The sequence below is a fragment of the Ctenopharyngodon idella genome, chromosome 4, assembly GCF_019924925.1.
Source record: "Ctenopharyngodon idella isolate HZGC_01 chromosome 4, HZGC01, whole genome shotgun sequence".
Taxonomy (NCBI): Eukaryota; Metazoa; Chordata; class Actinopteri; order Cypriniformes; family Xenocyprididae; genus Ctenopharyngodon; species Ctenopharyngodon idella.
Window position 1 is genome coordinate 20,870,837 of NC_067223.1, and position 25,914 is coordinate 20,896,750.

Consider the following 25,914-nt stretch of genomic DNA (forward strand, 5'->3'; position numbering starts at 1 on the left):
CAACAACTAATGACAAGAGAGAAAAATGATGGTTGTCAATTCCAAACTGTGTTTCCTGAATGTGCTCCTTGAGAAAAAACACATCCTCTGAACCAATCTCAGAGTGTCTTAGATCAGTCAGTTTGTCCGAGCTGACGGCTTTCCAGACGGATGACTGTTGAATGAACCGGCACACCACCTACAACATAAACAAGGCTCGCCCTGATCGGCCTGATGGGGGCACTACAGCGGTGTTTTTTATTCTTTTGTCCTCATATTTGATCTCACTCTGGTGAAATTTTTGGGTATTTTGGATTTTTCGAAAAACCTACTTTTTGAACTAATCCTAGGTTTTTGGCCTCATCGGAACCAAACCAGTGCAGCAAGATTCTCAGGGGCCAGTTGTTCAAAAGTAATCTGATTGGACCAAATCTTGAAAATGGGTTGTTCAAAAGGAAAAAAAGGATTTTGAAATCAAATTAGATTACAAAATCCAATCTTGGTTTTGATCTGGATAAAATCATCAGTTTGTGTTGTTTAAAACTTTTTAGTAAGATTGGGATACCTTTGATCCAAATTAATCTGGATTATACTGATCCCATCAGAAGGGTGGATTTCAGGAACAAAAATATAATAAAACTTCAAAACTGGTCAAAAATACGTTTTTATCATGTAATATACATACACATTTTTTATTTTGCTCTTGATTAGTTTGACTTCTAATAAATTAGAAGTAGACATTAGGTTACATATTTAGCCTTTCAGTAACCTACTGTAACGTAAAAAAAAGAACCCCAAACAGCTGTAAATATCAAATAAATTTAAATATTTGATTCAAAGGATTTTTTTAATCATTGTTTGTAAACTACATTGGCATAATCATAAGAGATGAACCAGTCAAAAGTTTTTTGCGAGTGAACCTAAGTTTCTTGGGTGAATGCAAAAGCATTGAAATGTGTTTTTTCCCCCTATATCATATTCTTTCTATCACCATGTCCCTTTAGGGGCTCCGTAGAGCAATAGTAATCCAAATTTGGTAATCTGAAAAAGTGTGGAGCCACTTCTACTAAAACTTCTACTATAACTTGTGAACGGAAATATTTATTCACCAAACTAGGCACACATACACTATATTGCCAAAAGTATTGGGACACCCCTCCAAATCATGGAATTAGGCATGCAGACTACTTCTACAAACATTTGTGAAAGAATGGGTTGCTTTCAGGAGCTCAGTGAATTCAAGCGTGGTACCATGATAGGTTGCCACCTGTGCAATAAGTCCGTGCACAGTTGCCCTGAAGCCACCGGGGTGGTGGTGCCACCGGGCTTGGGCCCGCCATTGCTGCTTGCAGCTATATTTATTCTTCCTCTTCTTCTCAAAAATGGATTGCATTTTTGAGGGCCTAAACGTGCCCGAAAACTCATGAAACTTTGAACACGCATCAGAAGTGATGAAAATTTACGTCTGTTATGGGTCTCAGAATTAGGCGTGGCAAAATGGCTCAATAGCGGCACCTACAAAATTTCAACAAAGTGCCCCTTACGCTATGTTTCACGTACAGGTATGAAGTTCGGTACAAACATGTAACAGCCCAATACCTACAAAAAAGTCTCTTGGAGCAAAAAACTGAAACTGAACAGGAAGTCAGATATTTTTAATTAACTTTACAAAATTTGTGCAATTTTTGCCATTTCCACACGTTGTACTTTAACAAACTCCTCTTAGAGCTTTAATCAGATCAACATCATATTAAGTCATTAAATTGCGAAGATCCAGACTTTTCACCAAAGGACGTGTCCGTGGCGGCCTGACAAAGTTCAGTGTTTCGCCATGAAACAGGAAGCTGTTGTAACTCAGGTATACAATGTCGGATCTGCCCCAAACTTCATATGATTTATTAGAGTCCTGGCCTGAAGTCATCTACTTGACTTGGCAATATTCAGTCATACCTGCGGACAAGAGGAAATTACATGTTTTACACTGTGATTAACTCCTCATAGACATTTAACCAGATCAACATCATATATATAGCCATCACTATTTAAGTCGTAATTTAGTTTTTTTGGCGCACCAAAAATATTCTCGTCATTTTATAATATTAATATTGAACCACTGTACTCACATGAACTGATTTAAATATGTTTTTAGTACATTAATGGATCTTGAGAGAGGAAATGTCATTGCTGGCTATGTAGGCCTCACTGAGCCATCGGATAACAAAAATATCTTAATTTGCGTTCCGAAGATGACTTCACATGTGTAATAAGAGTCCTGGTCTAAAGACATCTATCTGCCAATATTCGGTTAGTCATAGCGCCACCTGCTGGCAACAGGAAATGGCATGCTTTACACTTTAATTCACTCCCAGGAACACATTTCAATATGTCACTAAGTACCAAACATATTAGAAACACATTATATAATGCAACACTTGGCTAAGTGCTAATGTATGTGATTAACGCCACAAAACAGGAAGTTGTTGTAACTCAGGCATACAATGTCCGATCTGCTCCAAACTTTATTTATTTGGTAACATTCCTGGCCTGAAGACATCTACGTGGCAATATTCAGTTACAATCAAAGCGCCACCTGTTGGCAGCAAAAAGTGTGGCCCTTTGAAATGACTTTGCCATTATTCTCCTGTATTTACTCGCTTACATGCTGTTCACTGTTTTCCTGAGGCCAACAGGTGGCGGTGAGCCCGGGTGCGAGGGCCCTTTTATCACTGCTTGCAGCTTTAATTTAATTTCGCAAACTCTGGATTAAACCTGAGTTGACAGAGAAAGTTTATACCGAGCGTTGTGCAACATCTGATCCTGATTTGGGGCCCTGGAGAAGTTTTGACATGCCCTGACATTTGTGCTTTTTTCAGTTGTTCATAAACATATTAATGGAAAAGGTGTCATTACACTGTATTCAGCACGAACTAGGCTACCATAATATGTGAGCAACATATATGTACATGTTTTTATTGTTACGTTTATAATTGTTACGTTTATAAATAATAACGTTTATGCGTGGTTATTGAAAAAAGGCCAAAAAGCAAATATTACATATGTGTTCACAAGACTTCTGGGTATTGGAGGTTGTAGAATAGAATTTTTGCTTCAAAATGATGTAAAAAATTATCCTGCCTACTTGTTCATATAAAACAATAGAGAGATTTCAATTTTCTAAGACACTTTTTGTCAAGAAACACAGTATGCATGGAGGCGCGAATCTTCATGAATAATGCTGTGATTCACACCTGAGAAGACAAAGGATCCGCATAATGACCTGCATAATGACCCGCATAATGAGCCCTTTCAGTCAGGTAGGCTATGTGGAAAAAAAACCCTCTGATAACAGGATCACATCAGCTATTGTATTAAAGTTAATATAATGTCCACTCTTCACAAAAAAAAACAAAACATGATTTTTGTGATCTCATGCATGCGCGTATAATTGCACATCATGTGAAGAAAATTTTGTATAGATCTATTATAGTTTAAATTATAGTACCAGTCAAAAGATTGGACGCATTACTGTTATAATGTTTTTAAAAGAAGTCTCAAGTCTCAAACCAAATAATGGTTTTCTATTTCAATATACTTTAAAATATAATGTATTTCTGTGATGCAAAGCGTCTGAACATTCATGTTACCTTTATGGCATTTCATATAAGCTTTTAGCTTAAAAGCATGCACATTTGGAGAAATAATGATGGATTCTCATATGTTTATGTCAATTTTCTATAAAGAGTAATATTTATTCAATATTTATTGTCATCCCTATGTGCGCTGGATACTGTGTTTTCAATTCATACTTGCAGCCGGAGGGCGCTCTGTGCACATTTAGTCCACAAATGACTCTAATGAAGAACAGGCATACCATGTGACATTCCAGGAACTAACAGAGGCTTCCAGAGATCGCTATAATCATGGCTATAACATGCAGATAAACACTTTTGAAGATAATAAATACATGATTGCGACGATGTATACATGTATTGCCTCAGAATTTGCGTCTGAATAGCGCTCGCTCCGTGGGTGTGGCCGCATTAGCGGATAATGAGCTGACTCACGGACGTCTGACATGTCTCTGTTTTCATACAGATTACATAAACACCATAAACAGAGAATTTTTGTTTTTCATTTGACTTACACGATTTAAAACCTGACATTTCAACGTTTCTTTAGACATAAGTCTCATTTTTGTGTCATTAATATTCACTAAGTTACACTTCATTTTCTGAGAACTATCAGATTGGACTTCGTTCAGAGGGAGATAACAGATCACGCATCGTGTTAGTTTTCTTTATTTTGCAAAAAGCACAACATTTTGTTTTTACTCTGAGTGTACACAAATAAAAGAAGAAATAAAAGAAGACATTCTGTAGTTTCAATTGATATATTACTTATGTCTCTATGACAAATAATGACGGAGTATTTTAAGTCTGTTTTACTGCAATGTGAAAAAAATCCTGCAAAACGCACCGGCGCCTTACCCGACTCCAGAGTGTTAACCAGTTTGGATTTATCTGGATTTGTCAACTCTAAACCTACTCTGAAACTCGGAGTTTGTTCAACTAGCTTCATGCAACAGGCCACTAGCGATGAGTGACTGAATGAACCAGGTTTATATAGGCAGAAACTAACTAGGTAATGAACAACAGCTGAATGTAATCATGGCTAATAAGTCCGAGCAGTGGATTATGGGAAATTGAGTCTGTGATAGTGAGGCAGTAGTCCTGGGTGGAGTGCCCTCTGGTGGCTATCAAGGGCACTCCCGCTGGTAATCAAGACACCCTTGTTGCAGGCTTCCTTATACTATGAGAATATATCATGAAATATGACTTACATTCTTAAAACTTTGACAAACTAAACAAAGAGTGATTATTATAGCTGATTATAATGCAGGTTACTAGGTCCAGACGTACCATATTCCACCTCGTCACTCGGATCACTACTCCCGGCACCACATTTTTGTGAGAAGTTGACCTGCACTCTGGCTCTGTACTTGCAGGCTGGGTTATACTGCACCTCATAATGTTCTTTGTCCTTTACAGTATAATTCTGTAAACACAACAACAGAAAAATATAGGATTAAAAAAAAAAAAAAACCAACAACTTTTTTTTCTGGATCTTGTTTAACATGACATTTTGTACTCCACTACATGGCACAATAATAGCTCTGCTGAGGTCATGCTTGAACTGTGACTTTTAGTGAGAATGCAGAGGACCTGATCCTGTACTATTAAATAAAAATGTAGAGGACATGATTTACCTTATTGCATATGTTGATTGTGTATTGGTAATTGTAGCATTCATTTGCAAACTCATCTAAATCTGATCCATTTGCTTGAAAAATGAGTTTTTGCCTCTCTTGATGGACTGTAAGTTGAGGTTTGTTTAGTTTCACTGCAAAATAAGTCCAAAAAAGAAAAAGATACTTTTTGTTAATGTATCTGTCTATTTAAGGAAACAGAAGAAACTTACATTAGAAAAACTTACATTAATAATACAGTTATTGCAGTATTATTGAAGGTTTTACTCAATGTAATCCCACACATCAATGTGATCAACTTTTTTTTTTTTTTTCCAAATAGTTTGCTGTTATGAAAATGACAACTCTCGATATTCATAGTTTTCAGTCACGTGACTGGCACAGAGACCTGGAGGGCACAACATCCACAGAACCGCAGCACAGGTCCGACGGCATTTATTTTCTAACCTTAACCAATGAAATTAGCTGTATGGCAGAGTTTCTGCTAAACTGTTTTGGGGGGGAAATTATGCGAACCCGAATGGACCCAAACATAAACGGCAATGACATGTCCACAGCCTGTAGCCCCGCAGTAGGTCAGGAAAAATCCCAGTGTCCTACTGAATGATTTGTCCGCTGCTCTATTACTTTCATTTATTTATTTACTTGTTTATTATTACTTTATATTATTGCCTGCCTGATGAATACAAGTTATTTCCAAGTTTGGCTTTCAGTTGTGACCAGTGGATTGGAAAAATTAGTTTAAATTAGTTAAAGACATCACGATAACAAATTTTGATCAGCCTGGGTCCTAAAGGAGACCCGATTTCTGGGAGGGGAGTCCATTTTTCATGACACTGTAATTGAGGAAAAGTGAAAAGGTGCATGTTTACCGTATTTTACTGGACGTTCATCCGTAAACGTGTTGATTACGGAAGCACCATTGTAAGTGCCGTTGAACAGATAGAATATGTCCAACGTGTCCTTGAGAAATTCATCGTGTATGATACATCCTCTGGGCTTCAACGTCTCATCAGGTATACACTTTTTTACTGATTCATAACGAGGTAGCCTGAAACACACGTTTACAACCAGTTCATGTATGCAAGGAACTTAAATGACAAATAAAAAGGGAAATATACAAAGCAAAACAGAAAATGACAAACCAGTAATATAAACTGAGGTTTTCAACATCAACAACAGGATTCCAAGTGCATTTCATCTTGCTGTGGGAATATTCGTAGCTTCTGTTTTCCACCAGCCTCACTGAAATAAATTTGCAGATTTCAAATCAGTGCTCGAGATTAGATTGCAAAAGTGAAACATTTGGAATATGAGATTCATCTGTGGATTATGGAAAAAGTGAATCTTAATGTTTGAGTTCCCTGATGTATCATAGATGCCATTATTCCTAAAAACCAGAAGAACTAACAATAAAAGTAAAATGTGCTGCTATTCACCTGATATTCAGCCTATTTGTTGTCAACCTATATGGGGATTTTTTTTACAGAGCAAAATGGCCAAAATATATGATATCACATAATTTAATTTATAGATAGTAAATAACACATGCTGCAATAAAATTAACATTTGACATATTTACTAAAATAATTTGAATTTTTGAAATTTTAAAATGTAGTCTTATTTTTATTTATTCATTTTTTTATTTAATTTGTAAAAAATGTAACAATTTAAAATATATATAAAAACTTCCTAAAATAGATGAAAAAAAAAAAAGAAAGTACACACTGTAACCAACCAACAATGCACTGGTTGTGTGCACTTGGAATCGCATTTTCTCAAGTAAAGACGAGGCAACGCTAATTTTTCATACAGTTTGGAATGATTATGATTTGTATTAGACATAATGACCAGTTGCAGAAGGGTTTGACATCTTGCTTGATTTGTAAAAATTTGCAGTGTTCATGGAAGTAAGTATGACATTTAATTAGACATCTAAACACTTGTTTAACTGCATATTTGACAAATGCCACTTTTAAAAACAATACAAGGTACTACTGCAGAGGGAGAAAGCAGAGATTCAGTGTGATCTAAAGCGTTGGTTCTTGTTCAGCACAGATTGTTTTATGATCATAGTGTCACAATGTAATGCAGACTTCAAAAAAGGGTTTTTATTGTAGGATGGATGAGTTAAAAACTATAGTGGACTCAATATTTAACCTGCAGCTCTTGATAATAACTTTTCATCTTGTGACTTTCTTCTTTGTTAAAATGAATCAAAGGATTCTGCAATCTGTATCCAATAATACCATAACACAATCAAATACTATACATGCAAAAACAGGATACCATAAATACAGTAAGGTAAGATATAACATTAACCAATTTAATTACCTCAACGTCTTAAGACGGAATAAACTAATAACATACTGCTCATGATCAAAATTGAGTTTGCTGCCACTGGATCAGTATAGAATGACAAAAAAATGGACACAATTTACATTAGATAGTTGGCTATAGTGTTGAGTACCTGAAGGTGGAGCTATGCTAATGTTCGTCGCTTGACTACTGCCGCTTTTTCCACAGTTTTCAAGGTTTGTTGTAACACTGATGCACAGTCCTTTCTCATTGGAGACATTCAATTTACAGCCCAGGGTTTGGAATCTTCTGGAATCATATTTTCCTGAACATTCCTGTTGGTGAAAGAGGATTTTTGTGTTAATTACTGCTGTAAGATATAGTATGTTTGTACTTGTGTTCATTTTGTGTTGCTGTGTTTGTGCATTACTCCATACTGAGTAAAGATGAGTCACTTTCTCATGAAAGCCTCCCCACCCTCCTGTTATTCCTTTCCAAACAATTAAATAAAAAATTTTTCCCCTTAATAACACTTTACAATAAGATTCATTTGGTAACATTAGTTAATGTATTAACTAACATAAACTAACTGATTCAAAAACTTGTGAAAATGAGATCCAGGCAGCCGATGACATTGATGAAAAATTATTTATTTATTGAATTTAAATTTGAAATAACATGAGAACTTCAAATCGATAATGGAAAAATTTAATAAAACCAAAAGGTAGAATAACAATCAAAAATCAAACATCTATGATGATAAAATTCTGGAATCTGAGTAATCTGAAAGAAAGTCATTAGAAGTGGCATCACGAGAGACAGCAAGATGCAAGTCAGGATAAGAGTAAGGGTACCAATTGAAGGAACAAGCCAGTTATATACCTTAAGCATTAGGAAAATCTTACATCACACCCTTCTAGGTCTGTTTGGATAGATAAGAAAGGTCAGCTTGAACCTTTCCGTTGTTTTGGAGAATTTATGGGCATTTATGACATTTTATGGTTTCCTGCTATCAAAACAGTCATTGGGTAATTTTATGGTCCCGTGACTGTTGACATTACCAGATTAAAAAATAGCACCCAAAGAGCGGGTTTAACACCTTTGTTGGAACAACATAATAGCAACGTTAACACATTTCAAATATCCCCTTTCATTGGAATACAAATTTTATTGCAGGAAAAGGTACATCATGTGCACAAGAACATCAGTTCTGAGAATATCTTCGCTTCGGCAGAATATGGCAAGCGTCCAAAGTTAACCACAAGTGTCACCATGACCCATTACCTAGAAACACTTAAAGTTCACTTGGAAAATGATAACACACAAAGTTCTGCAGGTAAAAGAAAATACAAAGATCATCAAATAACAAATGAGTACAATAAGGAGAAAATATGGAGTAGATATGTGATTATATGTGGTTATATGATAGTAATTGAGTACACTGAGTAAGACTATATGAATACTTGAAATAATAAGTAATATTAAAAATCATAAGTCATAAATGATAATAAATGATTAATATAGGATATGAATAAAATGCACAATATGAATATTGACCATTTTGGATTCACCACTAACCATGAACAATACATTTGTTACTGTATTTGTTAATCTTTGTTAATGAAAATACAGCTGTTCATAGTTTATTCATGTTACTTCACAGCGCATTAACTAATGTTAACAAATACAACTCTTGATTTTAATAATCTATTAGTAAATGTTGAAATTAACATTAACAAAGATTAATAAATGCTGTAGAAGTGCAGTTCATTATTAGTTCATGTTAACTAATGAACCTTAAGGAGTTGCCATTTCCTCTTTACTAGGGAACAAGACTTGGCTGAAATGTGTGTAATATTATTCAGGAACTTTTGTGCTTTCATTGAATTACAGTGAAAGCAACTGGTTTCATTTTGAACAAGCAGTGGCTGACCACCTCAAACTACACAAGAGCATAACCAAAGTATTGCATCATGTAGTTGGACAAATCACACAAACTAATTTGCATTTATTCTCTTTCATTATTCCCTTATTTCATATACATACAAAACACACAAACAAAAACAATCACCAAAATTTTCCTCTTCCTCTCACTTCACCAAACCTTGTTATTGTGTATAATGTGTGTGTTGATCAGGGTCTTAGACTTGGAAGCTGGTCTACTTTAATGGTCAAAGTAACATAATGTGACATCAATGTGAATATAAATGACTGGTTTTATGAACAGTTTTTCTAAATGTAAATGTAAATGTAAATTTAAATGTAGCCTTTGTCAAGCTTTACAGTGTCAGTACAACTGGTCATACTCTTTGCTAACCTGATTGGCTCTCCGAGAAGGAAGTGACTTCTGACATTCAGAAGGATGTTTAACTCTGAAAGTCCCTAAAATGCCAGAGGCTAGAGATGCACCGGTTGACTGGCTATAAATCAGAACAAGCTTTTTTTTTTTTTTGCTTTATTTTGGTCCATCTCTATTCCGGACTTCTGCCGAACACAAAACATGTTTTGAAAAAAGTCGTTAAGCAAACAGTTGATGGACCCATTGACTTCCGCAGTGTTTTCAAAAAAGTTGGGACAAGGCCATTTTTACCACTGTGTGGCATCCCCTCTTCTTTTTATAACAGTCTGCAAACGTCTGGGGACTGAGGAGACAAGTTGCTCAAGTTTAGGAATAGGATTGTTGTCCCATTCTTGTCTAATACAGGCTTCTAGTTGCTCAACTGTCTTAGGTCTTCTTTGTCGCATCTTCCTCTTTATGATGCGCCAAATGTTTTCTATGGGTGAAAGATCTGGACTGCAGGCTGGCCATTTCAGTACCCGGATCCTTCTTCTACGCAGCCATGATGTTGTAATTGATGCAGTATGTGGTCTGGCATTGTCATGTTGTAAAATGCAAGGTCTTCCCTGAAAGAGACGACGTCTGGATGGGAGCATATGTTGTTCTAGAACTTGGATATACCTTTCAGCATTGATGGTGCTTTTCCAGATGTGTAAGCTGCCCATGCCACACGCACTCATGCAACCCCATACCATCATAGATGCAGGCTTCTGAACTGAGCGCTGATAACAACTTGGGTTGTCCTTGTCCTCTTTAGTCCGGATGACATGGCATCCCAGTTTTCCAAAAAGAACTTCAAATTTTGATTCGTCTGACCACAGAACAGTTTTCCACTTTGCCACAGTCCATTTTAAATGAGCCTTGGCCCAGAGAAAATGCCTGCGCTTCTGGATCATGTTTAGATATGGCTTCTTTTTTGACCTATAGAGTTTTAGCCGCCAACAGCAAATGGCACGGTGGATTGTGTTCACCGACAATGTTTTCTGGAAGTATTCCTGAGCCCATGTTGTGATTTCCATTACAGTAGCATTCCTGTATGTGATGCAGTGCCGTCTATTTTTCGCCACAGCATTGGGGGAATTGGTGATCCTCTGCCCATCTTGACATCTAGACACTGCCACTCTGAGAGGCTCTTTTTATACCCAATCATGTTGCCAATTGACCTAATAAGTTGCAAACTGGTCCTCCAGCTGTTCCTTTTTTTCTTTTTCTTTTTTAACTTTTCCGGCCTCTTATTGCTAACTTTTTTGGAATGTGTAGCTCTCATGAAATCCAAAATGAGCCAATATTTGGCATGACATTTCAAAATGTCTCACTTTCAACATTTGATATGTTATCTATATTCTATTGTGAATAAAATATAAGTTTATGAGATTTGTAAATTATTGCATTCCTTTTTTATTCACAATTTGTACAGTGTCCCAACTTTTTTGGAATCGGGTTTGTACATTTTTAACACACTCAAATGTATCTAATATGATAAACAGAGCTGCGTTACCTCATACTCATGACCGGAAAAGCGGAAGCGGCGCCGGCGACTGTGGCATAATAAACGTTCCGCTGCTTGTGAGGCGTGTGTTGCGCAATCACTCCAGCGGCCTCGTTCAGCTCCCACAACACTCGGTCCTGCTCTGCTTCATACTACTGTAACGTTAATAATCGCATCCATGAACATGATTTCTTACCGAGTCCTGTCTCAATTCTTTTCCACCGGCCGTTGAGGTAAAGACCACATGTCCCAAGATTCTGCGCTCAAACTTGGCGTCATCAAGCTACGCCTTTGTTTTGAATAGGCCTCTAGTGGACAGAAAATATTACATAGTGCACCTTTAAGGCAAAGGACAAAGAGCTGCCAGGTTTACAGGGCTCATAAATGAAAAATGAAACTTAAAGGTAGGGTTTTATAAACACTTTTTGTTATACTGGTTGAAACTCTCTTCATATCCTGATAGCAAGCAATAATAGAAGTGGTGTAAATATTAAAACATGTACAAATATCCTCTGTGGAAGTCTCAGGACCAAAAAATGTTCATCCAAAGGAATGATACGATGTCCTACCTGCCTGTCAACATATGTATTTCCATACCTCCGTGCACCCTGCTTGCGCAGACATCACGTCATCAGCTTGTTCCGTAAGGCTATGCAAAGTTGTACACAGACAGTCACCGAGTGCCACAAACAAACAGCAGCCGCCTTTCTACAGTCCTGAACCAAAACAACGAGCTTATGTTCCATTCACGCCATGTCGAAACCGAGATGGCAAGCCGTGACGTTCTACCTGGAGCTGCATTTATGTGTTTCTATGTCAACACTATCAACACCGAAATGAACACCGAAATGAACTTAAAACTCCAGTTCAGCGTTTGTTCAGTGCTTCTCATGTTTACAGAGAGAAAAACTTTGCTGAATATAAGTGTGTCAAGGTCACGAACTAAAATTAGCCTTGTTTTGACTCAAGTATGATCATAAAACTGAGTGAAATGTGGGACAACGAAGGCATTTTCTTTATTACTGTTTCACCATTATATGATATCAATCAACGTGAAAAATATTAAATTAAACAGCACTTATTTTAAGTATGCATAGTTTAATGGCATACTATTAATTGAGCGCTCACATGGAATATAAGTAACCTACTTTTTAAATGTTTATCTGTAAAACTGCAGGACTATTTAAAAGGCAAAAAATATGATTCAAAATGGTCCTGTTACTTATGTTACATAACATAACATTAAATAGATAAATATAATGCATCATATATACTATAAGAAGTCTATACGATTTTATTCACCTGAGATCTTCATCTCAAGTGCTATACCCAGATAAACATTTTTTTTGGATGATGCAGCTGTTCAGTAGATTGGTGGACCCTAAAAACATTTTTGACCAATGAATAGCAAACTCCGTCAAACCTTTGTTGTGACGAGGATCAGACTTCAACTGAGAAGACCCAGGTTTATATTCTGTCCCACATGAAAAAAATACTATAGTAATTTGTAATAAATACTATAGTGTTTTGGAACCATACTATAGTAAAGTACTTGAATTAATTTGTTGTGGTAATTCTATAGTTGCTGTGGTAATATAACAACTATAGTAATATAAACAAATGACCCAATACTGTACTAAGTTTTCTACAATTATAGGGTATATTATACTACAGTACACTAGTAAAAACTAAAGTATACTACAGTATTTATTATAGTTTATCAGTCACTATAGTTAATACTACAGAATGCTGTAGCATTCATTAACAAAGTGTTGTAAAAACTTTGGTTCAGTGGTTCAAAAACACTATAGTATTTACTATAAACTACTATAGTATTTTTTAATGTGGGTATTGCATGTTAATTGAAACACCTTACCTCTTTCTCCAACAGTAAATAGCTTAAATAATATTTTAAAAATAATAAAATATAATCACGATCACTCGAAATTGATAAGATCTGAACAAATTAGCGATTTCAATAAAAGTATGTAGAATTTTACATTAAGAGTTCACTTTCTAATGCGACTGTATCCACCGAGAGAAAATTCTTCGAAGAGTGAGCGACGGATCGAGAGCGACTCACCTGCGAATGATGCACATTTACCATGTAGTTCACTATACAGCTACGATCCAGATCATCAGGCTTTTCCCATGTCAAATTAAGCCGAAAAGGTGTTTCCCATATAAAAATCAGATTCTTCGGAGGAGGAGGGAGTTCTAAGGTTTTTAGAAGAGAGAAACAAGAGAAGACCAAGAGGGAAAAAGAGAAAAATATAAAATAAGAACAGCGTTCAACAACAAATTAAACTAAAATTCAAAGGGAGCAAGTTTTGGGAATTATACAGGATACCCCGCAAGAGCTGTCATTGGGAAACTTAAGGGGAAAGCGTTCCTAACAAACACAACAAAACAACAGTAAACCCACCTGATATGTTATCACCTCCGACGAACATAACGGAGACAGGGAAGCATATCATCAAGGATATCCAAAATCGACACATTTCGACAGTTTTGTCGGATAATCTGTGTAAAATTCAAAGTGAAATCCCGTAATACTGTGTTGATATACGCTAAACGCGATATTTTTACTTTACTCTCAAGTGGTCGTACCCGTGCTTGGCATAACTCAACAAGAGTAAAGTACGTCCGTCAGCCTCGAGATGTCGAACGGGCCTGAGCATGCGCATTCCTTTATGTACGATTTTGTGAATGATTTTGTGTATACAGAAATATTAAGCGCTAACTCTAATCATATCGTATTATCTGTTTAGTATTTTAGTTGTCCTAAGACATCAGACAAACCCGAATGGCTTATTTTACAATTTAAATCACGACCGTTTTGAGTTTTTTTTTTTTTTATCGTTTTTTAACGAGATGATTTGCTTTCCAATGCTTGCATTACTTTGTAAAGTGCTAATAAAATGTTTAATGGCAAACTCGTTTCCTTGTTTACCTGTTAATAAAATATGCTGGCCTATTTGTTCTGTAGGCCTATGTTATAGTTTTTAAAGGTTCCTATTTTATAGTAGGCATAAATAAGTGGTATTAAAAATCCAATTATTTATTTATCAACCCCCAAATTGTGTTATAATCTGCGTATGTACGAGTGAAAAAAGATTAAAATCACCACTCACTGTATAGCCATAGCTGCAAAACTACAAAAAAATAAAATAAAATAAAAAATCACGTGCATCTGTAAATCTGTGCAATAACGTTAGGACTTGAAAAATACCAAGCAGAGAAGTGATATGAACATTCATTGCTGAAATACTTGAGCACATAAATAATACTATTTGCTACAGATCGACATAACAACATCTGTTTTAGTAAAAAAAAAAAAATACATCTTTGCATACAAAATAAATGCGAAGATGTATTTTTTTCAGCATTGCAAGGTTTCTATTGTACGCACAAAAAATATGGTGTGGGCTATTGGTTAAATTGGTAATAGTATTCTCGTCGCTTCATAGCATTAAGGTTGAACCACTGTAGTCACATTAACTGTTTTAAATATGTTTTTAGTAGCTTTCTGGGCAATGAAAGTGTAAATTAACTTGCTGTAAATGGACGCCTCACTGAGCCATCGGATTTTATCAAAAATATCTTAATTTGTGTTCTGAAGATGAACGGAGATCTTACGGGTGTGGAATGACATGAGGGTGAGTAATTAACCCTCTGGGGTCTGAGGATTTTCGGGGCCCTGGAGAAGTTTTGACATGCCCTGACATTTGTGCTTTTTTCAGTTGTTCATAAACATATTAATGGAAAAAGTGTCATTACACTGTATTCAGCACAAACTAGGCTACCATAATATGTGAGGAACATGTTTGTGTTTTTGAAGGAATTATCCAGGCAATTATCCTGCCTACTTGTTCATATAAAACAATAGAGAGATTTCAATTTTCTAAGACACTTTTTGTCAAGAAACACAGTATGCATGGAGGCGTGAATCTTCATGAATAATGCTGTGATTCACACCTGAGAAGACAAAAGATCCGCATAATGAGTCCTTTCAGTCAGGTAGGCTATGTGAAAAAACCCTCTGATAACAGGATCACATCAGCTATTGTATTAAAGTTAATATAATGTCCACTCTTGACAAAAAACAAAACAAAACATGATTTTTGTGATCTCATGCATGCAAGATAATTTTGTATAGGCCTATTAAAGTCTGACATGTCTCTGTTTTCATATAGATTACATAAACAGAGAATTTTTGTTTTTGATTTGACTTACACGATTTAAAACCTGACATTTCAACGTTTCTTTAGACATAAGTCTCATTTTTGTGTCATTAGTATTTACTAAGTTATAGTTCATTTTCTGAGAACTATCAGATTGGACTTCGTTCAGAGGGAGACAACAGATCACGCATCATGTTAGTTTTCTTTATTTTGCAAAAAGCACAACATTTTGTTTTTACTTTGAGTGTACACAAATAAAAAGACATTCTATAGTTTCAATTGATATATTACTTATGTCTCTATGACAAAAAATGATGGAGTATTTTAAGCCTGTTTTGCTGCAATGTGAAAAAAATCCTGCAAAACGCACCAGCGCGTTACCCGACTCCAGAGTGTTAACCAGTTTGGATTTATCTGGATTTGTCAACTCTAAACCTACTCTGAAACTCATGCAACAGGCCACTAGCGATGAGTGACTGAATGAACCAGGTTTATATAGGCAGAAACTAACAAGGTAATGAACAACAGCTGAATGTAATCATGGCTAATAAGTCCGGGCAGTGGATTATGGGAAATTGAGTCTGTGATAGTGAGGCAGTAGTCCTGGGTGGAGTGCCCTCTGGTGGCTATCAAGGGCACTCCCGCTGGTAATCATGACACCCTTGTTGCAGGCTTCCTTATACTATGAGAATATACCATGAAATATGACTTACGTTCTTAAAACTTTGACAAACTAAACAAAGAGTGATTATTATAGCTGATTATAATGCAGGTTACTAGGTCCAGACGTACCATATTCCACCTCGTCACTCAGATCACTACTCCCGGCACCACACTTTTGTGAGAAGAAGACCTGCACTCTGGCTCTGTACTTGCAGGCTGGGTTATACTGCACCTCGTGCTGAGACTTTTCTTTTTCCTCTACAGTATAATTCTGTAAACACAACAACAGAAAAATATTGGATAAAAAAACAAACAAACAAACAAAAAAAAAAAACTTTTTTTTTTCTGGATCTTGTTTAACATGACATTTTGTACTCCACTACATGGCACAATAATAGCTCTGCTGAGGTCATGCTTGAACTGTGACTTTTAGTGAGAATGGAGAGGACCTGATCCTGTACTATTAAATAAAAATGTAGAGGACATGATTTACCTTATTGCATATGTTGATTGTGTATTGGTAATTGTAGCATTCCTTTACAAACTCATCTAAATCTAATCCATTTGCTTGAAAAATGAGTTTTTGCCTCTCTTGATGGACTGTAAGTTGAGGTTTGTTTAGTTTCACTGCAAAATAAGTCCAAAAAAGAAAAAGATACTTTTTGTTAATGTATGTATCTGTCTATTTAAGGAAACAGAAGAAACTTGCATTAGAAAAACTTACATTAATAATACAGTTATTGCAGTATTATTGAAGGTTTTACTCAATGTAATCCCACACATCAATGTGATCAACTTTTTTTTTTTTTTTTTTTTTTTTTCAAATAGTTTGCTGTTATGAAAATGACAACTCTCGATATTCATAGTTTTCAGTCACGTGACTGGCGCAGAGACCTGGAGGGCACAACATCCACAGAACTGCAGCACAGGTCCAACGGCATTTATTTTCTAACCTTAACCAATGAAATTAGCTGTATGGCAGAGTTTCTGCTAAACTATTTTGGGGGGAAAATTATGCGAACCCGAATGGACCCGAACATAAACGGCAATGACGTGTCCACAGCCTGTAGCCCCGCAGTAGGTCAGGAAAAATCACAATGTCCTACTGAATGCTTTGTCCGCTGCTCTATTACATTCATTTATTTATTTACTTGTTTATTATTACTTTATATTATTGCCTGCCTGATGAATACAAGTTATTTCCAAGTTTGGCTTTCAATTGTGACCAGTGGATTGGAAAAATAAACGTGATAGCTCGATAAAAATTAAATAGATAGCCTAATAAATCATGGATTCGCTAGTATTGTCTGCATATCCGGAGTAGCTTTTTTTGATGGATCTCATAGCTATAAGATGGATTTCTGTGTGCGAGGTTACAAACGTTTGTTCCTTTTCTACATGCGTTTCTCAAAAATGCACTTAACACGAACACGCAAGTATGCGCTGAAGTGCTGAAATGTTAATCACTCATCACTGTAATTACGTCCTATAACTTTTGGCGTAATGTTATTTACCTGACCATAAGATGATTAAAGTTTATTTTTCTAAATATAAATTCAGGGATACTCACCAATCAAGCAGTGATTTTTTTATCCTCAAACCCAAAGTGATAATGATGACAAATGGAAGGAGCTGGGATGAATTTAGAAGTTTAAAGCAAAAGGAACAATGATATCACTTTCACAACCTTTGTTTTATTATTCTTAAAAGTAATGTAAATTATGTTTGAATTAATAGAGAGTCTAAATGCGGAAGCAACTGTGCACATAGAAGGGCGGATTCAGAGAGAACTTAGAAAAAGTGAGATAATAATGCTGTCATAGAATTGTTTTAAATAATAAAATGTTGTTAAATGCCCAACATAGTTTAAAAATTTTTTGGGTCTTCTCGGGTCCATTCAGAAAAAGCACATTTATTTTAAATTACCCTAGACCAGAGGCCACTAATACCCGACCCGTGGCACTCGTGGCAACCCGCTCGGGTCTCAGGTGGGACCTCGGTTTATTGGATTCAAGTGGACCTGTGAAGACCTCTACCTCCAGGTGGGCATTCCTATACGAGTGTGACGTCAGGTGAAAACAATGAATAATGTGCAGTTGTGGTGAGAAATCGTGTCCCCCCAGGAATCGGGTCTCCTTTAGGACCCCGAGTGATCCTAATGATTCAACGGGCTTTTTATAAGTAGTATTTTTAGTGCCTGATTATAATTCCTGCAAAATCACTTTATGATTTATATCGTATAAAATGCGTTATAATGAGCATTAATGTCTTTCAAATTACATGGTTCATAGTATATAACTGAAGCTATGGGTTGTGAAATTAAGCATTTCTCATTCTTATGTACCAGCATAATATACATCTGTGTGTGTTTTTTGCTTCCAATATCTGTTTCCAGGTTGTTTTATTATTCAATACATAGGCATTCATTTTATATTTCAAGCATGTTGTTTGTGCACTTAATGTAATAAACATCACACAACAGTGAAATAGGTTATAATTAGTTAAAGACATCACGATAACAAATTTTGATCAGCCTGGGTCCTAAAGAAGACCCGATTTCTGGGAGGGGAGTCAATTTTTCATGACACTGTAATTGAGGAAAAGTGAAAAGGTGCATGTTTACCGTATTTTACTGGACGTTCACCCGTGAACGTGTTGATTACGGAAGCACCATTGTAAGTGCCGTTGAACAGATAGAATATGTCCAACGTGTCCTTGAGAAATTCATCGTGTATGATACATCCTCTGGGCTTCAACGTCTCATCAGGTATACACTTTTTTACTGATTCATAACGAGGTAGCCTGAAACACACGTTTACAACCAGTTCATGTATGCAAGGAACTTAAATGACAAATAAAAAGGGAAATATACAAAGCAAAACAGAAAATGACAAACCAGTAATATAAACTGAGGTCTTCAACATCAACAACAGGATTCCAAGTGCATTTCATCTTGCTGTGGGAATATTCGTAGTTTCTGTTTTCCACCAGCCTCACTGAAATAAGTTTGCAGATTTCAAATCAGTGCTCGAGATTAGATTGCAAAAGTGAAACATTTGGAATATGAGATTCATCTGTGGATTATGGAAAAAGTGAATCTTAATGTTTGAGTTCCCTGATGTATCATAGATGCCATTATTCCTAAAAACCAGAAGAACTAACAATAAAAGTAAAATGTGCTGCTATTCACCTGATATTCAGCCTATTTGTTGTCAACCTATATGGGGATTTTTTTTACAGAGCAAAATGGCCAAAATATATGATATCACATAATTTAATTTATAGATAGTAAATAACACATGCTGCAATAAAATTAACATTTATTTGACATATTTACTAAAATAATTTGAATTTTTTAAATTTTAAAATGTAGTCTTATTTTTATTTATTCATTTTTTTATTTAATTTGTAAAAAATGTAACAATTTAAAATATATATAAAAACTTGCTAAAATAGATGAAAAAAAAAAGAAAGTACACACTGTAACCAACCAACAATGCACTGGTTGTGTGCACTTGGAATCGCATTTTCTCAAGTAAAGACGAGGCAACGCTAATTTTTCATACAGTTTGGAATGATTATGATTTGTATTAGACATAATGACCAGTTGCAGAAGGGTTTGAAATCTTGCTTGATTTGTAAAAATTTGCAGTGTTCATGGAAGTAAGTCTGACATTTAATTAGACATCTAAAAACTTGTTTAACTGCATATCTGACAAATGCCACTTTTAAAAACAATACAAGGTACTACTGCAGAGGGAGAAAGCAGAGATTCAGTGTGATCTAAAGCGTTGGTTCTTGTTCAGCACAGATTGTTTTATGATCATAGTGTCACAATGTAATGCAGACTTCAAAAAAGGGTTTTTATTGTAGGATGGATGAGTTAAAAACTATAGTGGACTCAATATTTAACCTGCAGCTCTTGATAATAACTTTTCATCTTGTGACTTTCTTCTTTGTTAAAATGAATCAAAGGATTCTGCAATCTGTATCCAATAATACCATAACACAATCAAATACTATACATGCAAAAACAGGATACCATAAATACAGTAAGGTAAGATAAAACATTAACCAATTTAATTCCCTGAACGTCTTAAGACAGAATAAACTAATAACATACTGCTCATGATCAAAATTGAGTTTGCTGCCTCTGGATCAGTATAGAATGACAAAAAAATGGACACAATTTACATTAGCTAGTTGGCTATAGTGTCAAGTACCTGAAGGTGGAGCTATGCTAATGTTCGTCGCTTGACTACTGCCACTTTTTCCACAGTTTTCAAGGTTTGTTGTAACATTGATGCACAGTCCATTCTCAGTGGAGATATGCAATTTATAGCCCAGGGTATGGAATCTTCTGGAATCATATTTTCCTGAACATTCCTGTTGGTGAAAGAGGATTTTTGTGTTAATTACTACTGTAAGATATAGTATGTTTGTACTTGTGTTCATTTTGTGTTGCTTTGTTTGTGCATTACTCCATACTGAGTAAAGATGAGTCACTTTCTCATGAAAGCCTCCCCACCCTCCTGTTATTCCTTTCCAAACAATTAAATACATTTTTTTTTTTTTTTTTTTTTTTTACAAACATTTCCTCAATAACACTTTACAATAAGATTAATTTGGTAACATTAACTAATGTATTAACTAACATGAACTAACTGATTCAAAAACTTGTGAAAATGAGATCCAGGCAGCCGATGACATTGATGAAAAATTATTTATTTATTGAATTTAAATTTGAAATAACATGAGAACTTCAAATCGATAATGGAAAAATGTAATAAAACCAAAAGGTAGAATAACAATCAAAAATCGAACATCTATGATGATTGTGACGAGTCAGAAGGGTGTTGATCCATTTGCAGTTTATTGAAGTGCTCAGACAAAGACATAAACCAGGTAACAGGCAAAGGGTCGTGGCAGGCGGCAGACAGCATGAACTGAAACAGGCAGGAGGTCGAGGCAGGTGGCAGACAGGAATAAACAGTACACAGGCAAAGTTCGGGGCAGGCAGCAAGAATCACAAAACGGGAAACAGTCCAAGTCAGTAACAATAAATCAAACAGGAAATAACGCTCAGAAATGACAACCGTGGCTAATCAAGACTTCGCAATGAGAGTGAGTGTGAGAGCAGCTTAAATAGTGAGAGTAAGAGAGATGATTGGCTGCAGGTGCGCAGGTGATCAGTCCCAGATATGTGGGTGCATGGGAAATGTAGTCCAATGAGAGCTAATATTCGGGTGACGGCTCCCTCTGGCGGCTCGAGAGATCTGGTGCAGGTGACTTAATCGTGACAGAGCCCCCACCCTGCGAGCGGCTCCTGACGCGAGGAGGCAAGTGATGTCGGGGTCTCCCTCTGGGTCTGGGGGCCGGCTTCTCCGGATGCGTCCTATGAAACTCCTCAGTGAGTGTGGGGTCGAGGATGTCCTTGGCATTGACCCTGGACCGCTCCTCCGGGCCGAAACCCTCCCAGTCGACCAGATATTGTAGGGGCCCGTTGCGACTTCGAGAGTCGAGCAGGTTCCGAACCTGATATACCTCCTTGTCATCGACCAGCAAGGGCGGAGGTCTCTGGTCCTCGGTGCCTGGGGGTTCCTGACCCTCTCCCGGACCGCCAGCAGGTTTCAGCAGGGATACATGAAAAGTGGGAGAAATGCAGTACTTAGCAGGCGATTCTAAACGGAACGACACTGGTGTAATTTTTCTGAGAATTTTGAATGGACTCGCATACCTAGGATTGAGCTTCTTACACGGCAGCCGGAGGCGGAGATCCCTGGTGGACAACCAGACCCACAGGACCAGGGCGGTGATGACGGTTGGCTTGAACCTCCAGTCGCCTTACAGCACGTTGAAGATGAATGTGGGCTCGATTCCAGATCTCTTCACTGTGTCGTAACCATTCGTTGACAGCTGGTAATTCAGACGATTCTCCTGACCAGGGCAACAACGAAGGTTGGAAGCCTAGCACACATTTGAATGGGGTGAGTCCAGTAGTAGGTTTTTGTAGCGAGTTCTGTGCGTATTCAGCCCACATGAGGTATCGACTTCAATCAGATTGGTTGTTCTGGCAGTATGTTCGCAAGAAACGAGTGAGTTCTTGGTTTAAACATTCTGTTTGCCCGTTGGATTGTGGGTGGTAACCGGAGGTAAGACTGACATTGACGTTAAGGAGGCGGAAGAAGGCTGACCACACCAGGGACGTGAATTGTGGACCCCGGTCGGACACTATGTCCTCAGGCAACCCATAAAATCTGAACACGTAGTTACACAGTGCTTCGGCGGTCTCCATAGCTGTGGGGAGCTTGGGCAGAGGGATTAAGCGGCATGACTTGGAGAAACGATCGACTACAGTTAATATTGTGGTGTTACCATGTGAGTTGGGGAGGTCTGTGACAAAGTCAATTGCGATGTGTGACCAGGGACGCTGTGGTATGGGCAATGGTTGGAGCAAACCGGCTGGAACTTGGTGCGAAGATTTGGAAGTGTTGCAGATGGTACAGTTGGTTATGAAGTGTGCGGTGTCCTCGGGCATTGTTGACCACCAGTATCTGTTCTTTAATAAGTGAAGAGTAGCTGTGATACCTGGGTGACCGGCGCTTGGGTTGTCATGGATATTATGCAGCAGCTTATTTCTGAGTGGTTCTGGGACATAAGTGCGTTCTGGTGGACATTCGGGCAGGGGTTGTGTTTGAGCGTTGGTGATATTGAGCTCTGTAGTAACATCCCACTGGACAGGTGCGACTAGCAGATTCTTGGGAATAATGGTCTCTGGAGTATTGATCGGTTCACTCCCCTCATGAATTCTGGACAGGGCGTCGGCTTTGGTGTTCTTGGAGCCCGGTCGGTAAGTGACAGTGAAGAGGAAGCGAGTGAAGAAGAGCGCCCACCTGGCCTGACGAGGACTCAGACGTTTTGCGGATTTCAAATACTCTAGATTCTTATGATCTGTCAGAATTATGATTTGCCTTAAATCTTGATATTATACAATCTAGGTCAAATCAAAAACAACTGCTCATGCTACGTGTGTAGCATCTTTGTTTGTTTGTATTGTGATTAAATTCAGTGATTGCCTCTAATTTCAAATGGCTACAGATATTTTTGTTTCAAGTTTCATGTGTACTGGCGAAAACTCAAAACACATCTCATAAAAGCTTGTTTGATTTCAAGTATGCTATTAGTAACCTTTTTTCCCACATTGCTCCAACATTAGGGGTGTAACGATATATCGCAGTACGATATTTCACGATGCAAATATGTTACGATATGCATCATAGAGTGGTGGCGATACTTTTACAATATGTCGGCAGTCTAATCCTATTGGTTGAGCTGCCAACATGACCTACTCTGCAACAGTGTCGCGTGTGCTTTCACCACAGTTGCAGAATTCGCTTGAACTGAACATTAGTAGGACAACATGAGTTCGGCCGAAACTGAAATTGAAGATGCCCCGTCTTCTAACGAGCTTATGTTGCATTCACGCCATGTCGAAACCGAGATGGCAAGCCGTGACTACCTGGAGCTGTATTTATGTGTTTCTGTGTCAACACTATCAACACCGAAATGAATCTGCAGCAGTCAGGTGATACAACTAGAGCTCTGTAAGTTGTTTACATTCATTATTATTTTAATGTTATGTGCTTCGAGACATGAAGTAATTTAACACCTTCTATAGTCTTGTGACGCTTTGCAGAATTTGCCTGCCTTCCTTGTGCGTTCATGTGTTTTGAAGGAGGCGTGGCTTTGGAGAGCGCTCTGAAGGGAGGGTGGAATCTGCCTTTAACACACGTAATATATGAGTAAATGACAAACCCAATGTTGACTTTGAGTTTAGATTAGATCAGACCTGATTTTGTTTTATTGACTTAAACTCCAGTTCAGCGTTTGTTCAGTGCTTCTCATGTTTACAGAGAGAAAAACTTTGCTGCATATATGTGTGTTAAGGTCACATACTAAGATTAGCCTTGTTTTGACTCAAGTATGATCATAAAACTGAGTGAAATGTGGAACAACGAAGACATTTTCTTTATTACTGTTTCACCATTATATGATATCAATCAACGTGAAAAATATTAAATTAAACAGCACTTATTTTAAGTATGCATAGTTTAATGGCATACTATTAATTGAGCGCTCACATGGAATATAAGTAGCCTACTTTTTAAATGTTTATCTGTAAAACTGCAGGACTATTTAAAAGGCAAAAAATATGATTCAAAATGGTCCTGTTACTTATGTTACATAACATAACATTAAATAGATAAATATAATGCATCATATATACTATAAAAAGTCTATACGATTTTATTCACCTGAGATCTTCATCTCAAGTGCTATACCCAGAAAAAACTTTTTTTGGATGATGCAGCTGTTCAGTAGATTGGTGGACCCTAAAAACATTTTTGACCAATGAATAGCAAACTCCGTCAAACCTTTGTTGTGACAAGGATCAGACTTCAACTGAGAAGACCCAGGTTTATATTCTGTCCCACATGAAAAAAATACTATAGTAATGTGTAATAAATACTATAGTGTTTTGGAACCATACTATAGTAAAGTACTTGAATTTGTTGTGGTAATTCTATAGTTGCTGTGGTAATATAACAACTATAGTAATATAAACAAATTACCCAATACTGTACTAAGTTTTCTACAACTATAGGGTATATTATACTACAGTACACTAGTAAAAACTAAAGTATACTACAGTATTTATTATAGTTTATCAGTCACTATAGTTAATACTACAGTATGCTGTAGCATTTATTAACAAAGTGTTGTAAATACTTTGGTTCAGTGGTTCAAAAACACTATAGTATTTACTATAAACTACTATAGTATTTTTTAATGTGGGTACTGCATGTTAATTGAAACACCTTACCTCTTTCTCCAACAGTAAATAGCTTAAATAATATTTTAAAAATAATAAAATATAATCACGATCACTCGAAATTGATAAGATCTGAACAAATTAGCGATTTCAATAAAAGTATGTAGAATTTTACATTAAGAGTTCACTTTCTAATGCGACTGTATCCACCGAGAGAAAATTCTTCGGATCGAGAGCGACTCACCTGCGAATGATGCACATTTACCATGTAGTTCACTATACAGCTACGATCCAGATCATCAGGCTTTTCCCATGTCAAACTAAGCCGAAAAGGTGTTTCCCATATAAAAATCAGATTCTTCGGAGGAGGAGGGAGTTCTAAGGTTTTTAGAAGAGAGAAACAAGAGAAGACCAAGAGGGAAAAAGAGAAAAATATAAAATAAGAACAGCGTTCAACAACAAATTAAACTAAAATTCAAAGGGAGCAAGTTTTGGGAATTATACAGGATACCCCGCAAGAGCTGTCATTGGGAAACTTAAGGGGAAAGCGTTCCTAACAAACACAACAAAACAACAGTAAACCCACCTGATATGTTATCACCTCCGACGAACATAACGGAGACAGAGAAGCATATCATCAAGGATATCCAAAATCGACACATTTCGACAGTTTTGTCGGATAATCTGTGTAAAATTCAAAGTGAAATCCCGTAATACTGTGTTGATATACTAAACGCGATATTTTTATATTTATATTTACTCTCAAGTGGTCGTACCCGTGCTTGGCTTAACTCAACAAGAGTAAAGTACGTCCGTCAGCCTCGCGCTCAAAACAGAAGTGCGACTGCCGTAGGGATGGGCAGA

General features: G+C 36.8%; 2 protein-coding genes across 16 annotated transcripts in view; one reads left to right on the forward strand and one right to left on the reverse strand.

The window, feature by feature from the left end:
- LOC127510639 (gastrula zinc finger protein XlCGF8.2DB-like) overlaps positions 1-25,914 on the forward strand; it is a 66,641-nt gene that overhangs the window by 6,795 nt on the left and 33,932 nt on the right. The gene's annotated exons all lie outside the window — the stretch shown is intronic.
- LOC127510602 (uncharacterized) lies at positions 1,620-25,910 on the reverse strand. Of its 12 annotated transcripts, XM_051890363.1 has the most exons (15): positions 25,827-25,910; positions 25,637-25,734; positions 25,295-25,428; positions 20,441-20,603; positions 19,114-19,213; positions 18,841-19,019; positions 16,711-16,844; positions 16,347-16,488; positions 13,454-13,587; positions 7,716-7,878; positions 6,391-6,490; positions 6,118-6,296; positions 5,246-5,379; positions 4,899-5,034; positions 1,620-1,929 (listed from the first exon to the last, which is right to left on the reverse strand). In XM_051890363.1, exons 2-15 carry the CDS (start codon positions 25,710-25,712, stop codon positions 1,901-1,903), a joined length of 1,803 nt encoding a protein of 600 aa, XP_051746323.1. In that variant the 5' UTR covers positions 25,713-25,734; positions 25,827-25,910; the 3' UTR covers positions 1,620-1,900. The 12 variants fall into 12 exon arrangements, with proteins under 12 accessions (XP_051746323.1, XP_051746322.1, XP_051746334.1 ...); XM_051890362.1 differs by having other exon boundaries at positions 25,637-25,900; XM_051890374.1 differs by lacking the exons at positions 16,347-16,488; positions 16,711-16,844; positions 18,841-19,019; ... (1 more) ...; positions 20,441-20,603; positions 25,295-25,428 and having other exon boundaries at positions 25,827-25,903.